General features: G+C 39.2%; 2 protein-coding genes and 1 long non-coding RNA gene across 3 annotated transcripts; 1 reads left to right on the plus strand and 2 right to left on the minus strand.

Moving 5' to 3' along the window:
- Positions 1-511: 511 nt before the first annotated feature.
- Positions 512-2404, minus strand: LOC107565341 (cell wall protein RTB1-like). Its single transcript, XM_016250559.1, has 2 exons — positions 1509-2404; positions 512-1361 (listed from the first exon to the last, which is right to left on the minus strand). Exons 1-2 carry the CDS (start codon positions 1621-1623, stop codon positions 859-861), a joined length of 618 nt encoding a protein of 205 aa, XP_016106045.1. The 5' UTR covers positions 1624-2404; the 3' UTR covers positions 512-858.
- A 593-nt stretch (positions 2405-2997) lies between these two features.
- LOC107565343 (uncharacterized) lies at positions 2998-4724 on the plus strand. The gene is made up of 4 exons (XR_001606362.1): positions 2998-3398; positions 3594-3639; positions 3719-3753; positions 4650-4724. It is a non-coding gene; the product is annotated as an uncharacterized lncRNA (long non-coding RNA).
- A 141-nt stretch (positions 4725-4865) lies between these two features.
- Positions 4866-7709, minus strand: LOC107565339 (uncharacterized). The gene is made up of 10 exons (XM_016250557.1): positions 7564-7709; positions 7309-7456; positions 6497-7180; positions 6255-6400; positions 5992-6153; positions 5766-5810; positions 5543-5635; positions 5354-5434; positions 5102-5190; positions 4866-5001 (listed from the first exon to the last, which is right to left on the minus strand). The coding sequence occupies exons 2-10, from the start codon at positions 7334-7336 to the stop codon at positions 4887-4889; spliced, it is 1443 nt and encodes a 480-aa protein (XP_016106043.1). The 5' UTR covers positions 7337-7456; positions 7564-7709; the 3' UTR covers positions 4866-4886.
- Between the last annotated feature and the right edge of the window lie 1341 nt (positions 7710-9050).

A 9050-nucleotide genomic window follows, 5' to 3' on the forward strand; every position in this document is an offset into this window, starting at 1 on the left:
TTCTTTTGTCGTAAGAAAAGTTTGTAAGGGTTCCAGACAGGGCAGGATCGCAGGTGGTCAAGTCATGTGGCGTCACGCTGCATATCCCTGCTGGCAGGCCTGAGGGCGTGATTAAATTACTGTCCTTTTCCTGTTTGGACATAATAGTTCCATCCATTGGTTGCTGGGTGATTAGCAAACCTCATGATGGCTGATAGGGGCATAGCAGTGTCCGTTAATGTACTAGAAATCCCTACAACTCCATAGACATAATTATTTTTTTACTATACAAACTACACCTACCCCTCACACAAAAAAAATTCTGCATATGCTTCCATTTTTAATTAAATATTGTTTGTAAGCAATATTAATTATGAGGACTCAAGAAATTTCATCATAAACCACATTTATGTTGTTATAGCAGAGCAATACCTATTTCAGTATACAAACTTGTGTCCTAATAAATCATATAAGAAAGAAGAAAAACATTTAATTTAAAATGTTTGTTTAGACAACAACTTAACTTCTCGGGACAAAAGGCTGATACAGAGAAAAGACATTCTTTGGATGCCCACTGACTTTTCACAGTAGTAAACTGTGCTTGAACGAAACAACATATGTGACGTCTTCACCCTGAGAATATTTAATTGCACTTAAAAAGCAAAGATTAAGTTAAATGAAAAAACATACACCACAACAGACTCCCGATGTCTGGCTGTAGAAAATACCTACAGTACGCTGTTAAAACTAGTATACAATAGGCCTATGTTACAATTAAACTTACATTTTAAAGTGGCTTGTGTCTCGGGTATATGATTGTGTGTATGTATATGATTTTACTTTTTTTTTATTTTTTTTTTACAAAGATTCAATTTCAATTCAATTCCTAGAAAATATAAGACCAAAACTTGATATTACAAAAAGAATCATGTTGAAACTTAAAATGAATTCACTAGTAAGAATACATTCTGAGGAAGATCCAGGGATTGGAGTGAGCTCTGATGCAGACTCCGGGGCCAGAACAGACTTGATACAGCACTCTGAAACTTGAGCGGACTCATTACTGGACTCTGGGACTGGAGCAGACTCATCACTGGACTCTGAAATGGATTCTGGAACTGAAGTCAATTCTGGCCAGAAATTGGGAACTTGAGCCATTACTGAATGCTTAGCCTTACTCCGCTTCCTTCTTTTGGCAGAGGTTATGGGAGCCATTGTCTCAGGAACGGGCTCTGGGTTTAAAACTGGAGTGGAGTCTGAGACTGGAATGACCTCTGGGACAGAAAAGATTATTCCGATGTCCAGGGAAGTGGAGAGTTTGATGGCAGGCTTGGGGTGACTTGGAGCATCCATATGTCTTTGCGATGGGCAATTCTTAACTTCTTCAACAACAAAATCAGAAACATTAAGCCAGAGAATGAGATTAATAGATTAAAAGGGTAAACAACCCCCAGGAGACTGACGCTGAATCACATCCTCATCCAATCCATCTGAAAACAATCATAGAGCGTTCAATTACTCCAACTCACCAGATGGGAGAACTCCAAAAACTCCTCCACAAATCGCTCCAGAGACTGTCTTGCCAGGGAGGAGGTCGACCGCCTCGCTGGAGAGAGAGAGGATGAAAACTTCAGCCCTCTTCATGTTTTGTTAGGTCTGGTCTTCTTTCAGCAATACACAGGAGAACACTCAAGTAAGTAGCTGTAACAACGGGCTAATTTTGCAGCGCAGCAGCAGATCAAGATGGCAAGTGCAGGTAAGTAACCACAGTTCAGATGAGCAGGTAATGGAACTTAGCTGAGATTATAGTAACAGTACTTTCTTGGTTTCAGATGGCTAAGGAACAAAGCTCCAGGCTGAGCTCTGGTAGAGGAGCAGAGAACACTAGAGTGCACACTGGAGGAGCAGACACTGGGAGGCGCTATGGAGGATCGGGCACCGGAGGGTGCTCTGGAGGAGCGGACACTGGAACTGACGAAGGAGGACTGGGCGGACCCTTCAGGGGCTCAAGATATGCAGGATAGCTGGACGGGGCTAGCGGAGATGAAGGAGACTCGGGAGATGATTCTGGAGTGGACTCTGGAGAGCATTCTGGAGCAGATTCTGGAGAGCATTTTGCAGCAGACTCTGGACTAGGAGCAAACTCTGGAATTGGATTCATGGACTGGAGCAGGATCCTGGCTGAGCTCTGAGGTGAGAGCGGGCACTAGACTGAGCTCGGGGGCTGGAGCCTGCACCAGTAGATCAAGACGGCAAGTGCAGGTACGTAACCACAGTTCAGATGAGCAGGTAATGGAACTGAGATTATAGTAACAACAAGTTCCTGACAAGGAGTCAGGTAAGAGTCACAGATAGCAACCTTACATAAAGTCCAGATAGGTGATCAAATGTGAGAACAAAGGGAAAGTCAAACTTGTCCTAGGCATAGATGAGACCAGACAATGTGTGAGTGCTTGGTGCTGTCTTATAAAGGCCCACTGATGAAGCTAATGGCAGAGAGGTGCAGTGATTTTGGACTGTGAGCAGGTGTGAGCCAGGGAGGATTCTGGGAAATGTAGTTCTCAATTCAATTCAATTCAATTCAATTCATGTTTATTTGTATAGCTCCGTTTACGATACAAATCGTTGCAAATCAGCTGTACAATATATGTTTCTACAATATATTTGAGAGGGAGTAAAATCTTTGCGTGGCAGGGGCAGCTGCCACCGGACCGGCCACCGCTATGTGCGCCTGCCACCGGACCGGCCACCGCCAAATGCGCCTGCCACCGGATCGGCCACCGCCAAATGCGCCTGCCGTTGTAGGAACTACATTGATATTTATCAATGTTTATTTGTATAGCTCCGTTTACGATACAAATAGTTGCAAATCAGCTGTACAATATATGTTTCTACAATATATTTGAGAGGGAGTAAAATCTTTGCGTGGCAGGGGCAGCTGCCACCGGACCGGCCACCGCTATGTGCGCCTGCCACCGGACCGCCAACCGCCAAATGCGCCTGCCACCGGATCGGCCACCGCCAAATGCGCCTGCCGTTGTAGGAACTACATTGATATTTATCAATCGGAGTGTAAACAGAGATGTTGAGGCAGGCGTGACTCTAAACTGTGGCAGGCACTTGGCTCTGACCTAAGTGGCTGCACAAAAATACTTACTGCAGATTTCTGACTGTTTACACTCCGATTGGTGCACAGGAGCAAACAAACAGTTCAATTGTACGTGTATTTACCTTTATGTCACTGTACCTTATATTTTATTCCTTTAAATCCATAATGGAGCGCGCGTCTCGTTGCACCTAAGCGTCCCGCCTGCTCTGATTGATGCGCGTAAGGAAACAAAATGCAACTCTGCCTGCCCCAGATGACACTTCACCAGTCAGATCTAGGCACAGCTGTCACAGAACATGCTACAGCCAAGGTGAGTTCACTTAATATTTAAAAAACTTTTTTTGTTGTTGTTAAATATTGTTCAAGGACCTTTGTAACTAGTACGCTGGTGAGTAAGTGTATTAGGTTATTTTAATTATACAGTCTTTATACAAAAACATTTTGTTTAAATGTTTGTCATTCAGCAACACTGAAACAACAGCTTTATTTATTTGTATGTATGCAGAGCTCAGACACCATTCTACAACACTGGCAAAAATATGATTTGGAAGGTATGTCATTTTGACTTTGAAGAAAACTTAAAAAGGCAGCATATATTAAAAAATACCTTTTTATTTGTTTATTTTTTAGACTTAACCATACAACAAACACGATAAAGATAACAGGTAAGGGCACACAGAGAAGAAAGTCAGCAATATAATGTAATATGACAGAGGCATACAACAGTGTTGCCATCAAAACCACTTTGGATCAGAATCTGAGGATACTCTGTAAAAGAGAAAGATTAGAAGTATGTTTAGGCTTATAAAATACATAGAATGAACATGACTAAAGGGAACATTAAAATCAAGAAAAATGTAATTTAAAAAAGCCACTTTAACACATTTACTCTAAATGTCCCTTTGTTTGCAAAGCCATTTCTGCCTTGAATCTATGGAAGCCCTCCGTCTTTTTTAGGATGAAGAGGGATACCTTTGAATGACCAAGAGCAGAAAGAGAAGAAAACTGTTTACAATGCATTTAATTAAATTGTCTTATATATGATTTACCAATGCATTCAAACTTTTTAAATGAATAATAATTACCTCAGGAGTTAGGACTTCCAGAACGTAGGATGTATTACTTAATTCTGTCATGTCCATCTGTGTGACTCTTTTAATTCTGTCAATGATCCCCTCTGTCTGTTGGCAAAAGGCATTACATTTAGCTTTATTATATTAGTTATATCTGAAGTTAGCTTGTTACCAAATTATTTGACATTTTTTAGTAATAGTTGCAATTACTAGTTTGTATTTTTTCACACACACACACACACACACACACACACGAAACCATTATTTTACCTGTTGTTCATCAAAAAAAAAAATCCTTTCATTAAGTCTCATCTTCAGCTTAGGACAAAATGTTGGATGGTTATGCAAAAACATCCTGTTTGATCTTATTTTGCCACTTGTCAAGCCATTGTGTAGTTCCTACAATGTGCAAATAATGGTTATTTTAAACAAAACCACAGTATTTGTTTGAAGCAAGTGTAAAATATGGATATTCTTCAAATTTGTAGATTTTCAACCAAACAGGAGGCATGGTAAAGTCGAAGATGAATCAACTGGTCAGTGTGAAGCAACTCAGGAGACATTTTGAGACCTTCTGCTTCTATCTCTGCCATCTACGAAAATGTAAAGGAAATTTGAAGAATTTGCTGTAATAATTTTTTAACAGTATTTGTTTACTTTCCCATAGCATGCATTACATAAATATTAATGTATATACAAAGTTGCAAACATAAACTCATACAACTCTATCCACTCACTGTGCAAACAAAAACACCACAGTTGTTTCCATAATTTCTCCGCCATTGCTGTGGACTGCACACAGTCCACCTATCCAGGGCGTCTACATTTCTAAAGGCATCTCTGGAAGAAAGAAATTGACTTAAAGCAGACTGTACCCAAGTCATGAAATGTTTTTAAAATAACTGTGTAAAACATAAAATATGTAATTAAAATGTATTACTTCAGAATGTCCATATCTGAGGGTGAAATGTTCATGTGACGTCCTGTGTTGTCATACATCCTTATTTGTTTTTCGGTCTTGTCAAAAACCTGATGAATAAATTCAATAAAGAGCCATTTTAAAGCAGTCACAAATACATTTGTTTGTACTTTTTTGGCTTGTCTATAATAACATTGTAGACAAATCACATCTATATACTGTATAATCTAATTTTGTTCCTCATGTAATGAACATTGCTAGAGTTGTACTAACCCAAAGAATGAAGTGGCATCCTGTTTCTGGTGTCCTATCCATGCCAACAATTCTTGGTAGAAGTGTTTTCTGTGCATCATTCTGAAATGAAAGAAATGGGAAACACATGTTCATGAGGCATTTGTGACATTCATAGGATGTAGAGGCAGGATTGCTTTAATGCATTTTATTTGAGAAATTGAACAGTACCTCAAGAATTTTCAGATGTGAATCAGAAATATTTCTTGAAGCCAGCCAGTCCCTGTACCACAAAATAAATGTGTCAGTTGTCAAGGCTGCAACCTGAGGATAGAACAAAATTACATATAAATTGCACTTCTTTCACCTGCTCATAATGCTCGTTTGCATTTACAGTATATGAACATGATTAAAACTAGTGAAAAAAAGTAAAGATTCTGAAGCAGTTACTTACATTCTGGTTTTCTGAGGCAATTTGTGCAATCCGACAATTTACTGTCTTTAAAGCAAAATATGAAGATGCATAGTAAGACAGAGTATTCAAATATATTGTGTATTTCCATATCTACTTGTACATCTTATATAAGGTGACAATTATCTGTATGTGACAGTTGAGTAATCAAGTAAATTTAATCATTATTAAATACTAAAATCATAAGGTAACCATAATTGGTACTTACATTGTCATATAGCCATGGCATCAGTTGGCTACTGCTGTCTTTCAAGAGATCGGGTGGGCACAGACTTTTCAGATCATGTAGTTCCAACGAGGCGAAACGAGATATTTTAGCAATGACATCATGCTCTCTCTTCTCAACAGCATACAGCTGTCTGATTTTGTCCTAATGATGCAGAAGATGTGTTAATGATTTTATATTCCTATTAATAGTAAATATTATTACTACTGACATGTGACAGTGGTGCTAACCAGCACACTTGTTACCTTATTTTTCTCATTAATTGGAAACATTGCCACTGAAAAATGGTAGCCACCCACAGTAGCACTGCCAGTAGGACTGTCCCCCTTTACTGGAGCCTGAGGACTTCTGGACTGCTGTTGACTGTTGTCAGATTTTCTTGTGTGTGTTCCTGTAATTAATTGAGAAATAGTAACATAACATTAATAAATTAAACTTTTTAATAAATTTCATATTACAGTGTAATTTTTAATCTTCACGTTCTTACCTGTTTGGCCACATATCAGTTTGCCATCTAATCCAATGCGTATGGCCTCTGCTGTACTCTGTTTTTCCATTTCCTTCATGAAGGAGCTATTCAGTCTTTCATTGTGCAGGTGAAAAAACAGACGTAGTGAGAACATGTAGTGGATGTCCTTCATTTGACACAGTGAGTACCGACTTGAGGAAAGCTCTCTGTTTATTTGTTCTGCTGCTGAAGAATTAATCAGACAAGCCAGATCTGGAATCAGTTTCAGACTACGCAGTCTCTCTTCAGGACGCTTTTGTTTTTTTTGGTGAAATCTGTCATACAGTGAGTACCGGTCTGATGTCCTTGTCTCAGGGTGTGGACATGAGAATTGGTCCATTTCTTTGGGTTCTTCTGCATGTCTTGGTTTCCTCCTGATTTTCTTTAACCACTCAAGATTTACCGTTAACTTTCCTGCAGCTGCCAGTGATATGTTTGTGTCCGTTGGTGCACATACCCTTCCGTCATTTGGCTGGAAAAATCTCTGTTGCGTACGATTATTAACATGCCTGGCAACACGTCCAGCGATGTCAGAGATGTACACAGTGGGGGGATATTTAAAACTTAGCAGAGCATCCCCGTGGTCCCGTGCAGATTCCTGCCACCATAATGGTGATGTATAATATACAACACCATGGGTGCAGCCCATGTGTAATACTCCACCTGTGTTAAAGTGACAAGAATGACAAATTACATACATGTTTTCTGCATAGATGATGGTACTTAAACAAGATAAGTAACAAAATTATAATACACAAAATAATTATTGACACTGAAAAACAATATCTTACCTCCAGCTTTTTTCAGCTTTAAAAACATTTTGGGGTAAACCTCCTTATAAAGGAGAAGTTCTTCCAGCCTGTTTATAAGGTCTGTTTGTGAGCCAGTTGTTGACACTCCAAGACAGCTGCATGCCTTCACCAGGTCTTCTCTTTTGTGCTGTGGAGAAATTACTATCTGTTAGTGTTGTTCATGGGAAAAAAAGTCAATAGCGATACATTGAGTGCTTACATGAATACTGTAAGACTACAGGTATAAATATTTACTGATTTAGAGTCCAGTATTTGTAAAATTTGGTCTTCATTAACGTCCTGGCTTTCACGGCATACAGAGCTCACCCTTTCACTTTGAGAGAGACCTTTGAAAACTTCAGCTTTTGATAGCTTGTCATGTAGTCTTGTGTGTTGTCCAATCCAAGGAGCAAAATACGAATATGTCAGTGCACTTGAGAAAGGATTGTTAGAGGAGTCTGAGGAATATAATTTTTTTAAGATTAACATCAGTTAATTTTTTTCTCTACTGCTACAAGACCCAAGGCTTTATCCTTAATGTTAAAATGTAATATGTTATTAAGACACATTATTAACATCAATGCCAATAGTACTGTTAAACAATTGAAACGGTATTTTCATTGGTACCGTCACAAAATCCAGTGGCAATGATCTCCTTTTCCAGGTTCTCCCATCTTGCTGCCACATTAACGAGGGTGTCCTGGAGGCCAATGTTCTGAATGTCCAGGCGTCTCATGAGATTGACTGGAAATTATATAATAAAAGGGGTTGTGACAAGTTGTATGTGAATGTGTGTTATGTTGAATGCCTAAATGTTGTGTTAAGAACATTTACAGATCAGAGGGTTTGTATTCAGATTTTACACTCACCTGGTATATCAAATGCAACTTTCCAGTTGGTGTCTGCTATGACAATGGATGGATGATAACCACAGCGGTAACAAAAAAAATTGTACGAGTACTGCCTTAAAGCACTGAAATGGTAGAATGCCTTTCTTAGCATGTTGATTGGCAAAGCAGTTCTTGAATGGGATTCGATTGTTCTAAACAGACGACCCACAGCAATATGATTCTGTGGAAAGTAAAGTTAATAAAGGTTTTACTCAACTGATCAACAGTTTTGCATGATTATTGTGATATCTTGTGAAACATGCCCTCTAAATATTGTAATTTTGTGTATACTTACTGAAACACCAGCAGTCAGGAGAGCATAAAGGGATTGACAGAAAAATTATGTGGTAACACTTTACTTGAAGGGGTGTGCATAAGACTGACATGACACCTTCATAATTATGACATGACACATGTCATGAATATGAAGGAGGTTGTATGCATGTTTATGACAACTGTCATTAAGTGTCATTCGCTCAGTTAGTATTTTGTTTCCAAGATCTGGAGGAGATGGGCCAGGACAGTATGGGCACTGTACTTCTAGTGGTTCAAAGTTTTCAGGAACAGGCTTCTCTGCTGTGGTTAAATCCACTGGAAGGTCCTCTGGTATTCTTTTTGAACTCCAGAAGTAGTTGGTTTCCATGATGATACTACTATGTGAATGTTGGTGGACGTTATCAGCAGCACTGATCATCTCCTCAACATCTTCAATATCCTCATTTGAGGTGTCCACTGCATTTTGTAACAGCTTGGGATGCTCTTGAAAAAGCCACCACATGGATAAGTATCTATGGACACAACTGATCCGATTTTTAGTACATCTGCACTGGCAGTGCCACTTACCAGTCTTAC

Source organism: Sinocyclocheilus grahami, unplaced genomic scaffold (assembly GCF_001515645.1).
Source record: "Sinocyclocheilus grahami isolate Dianchi unplaced genomic scaffold, SAMN03320097.WGS_v1.1 scaffold995.1, whole genome shotgun sequence".
In the NCBI taxonomy this organism is placed as follows: domain Eukaryota; kingdom Metazoa; phylum Chordata; class Actinopteri; order Cypriniformes; family Cyprinidae; genus Sinocyclocheilus; species Sinocyclocheilus grahami.

Excerpts from the sequence above, each read along its gene's own strand:
- LOC107565341 (XM_016250559.1), bottom strand. The coding sequence starts at position 1,623 with ATGAAGAGGGCTGAAGTTTTCATCCTCTCTCTCTCCAGCGAGGCGGTC. Across the intron at positions 1,362-1,508 it reads TTTTGGAGTTCTCCCATCTG|AAGTTAAGAATTGCCCATCG; the intron begins GTGAGTTGGAGT and ends TTGTTGTTGAAG.
- LOC107565339 (XM_016250557.1), bottom strand. The coding sequence starts at position 7,336 with ATGTTTTTAAAGCTGAAAAAAGCTGGAG. Across the intron at positions 6,401-6,496 it reads ACTGATATGTGGCCAAACAG|GAACACACACAAGAAAATCT; the intron begins GTAAGAACGTGA and ends AATTAATTACAG. Across the intron at positions 5,191-5,353 it reads GATGCCACTTCATTCTTTGG|GTTTTTGACAAGACCGAAAA; the intron begins GTTAGTACAACT and ends TTTATTCATCAG.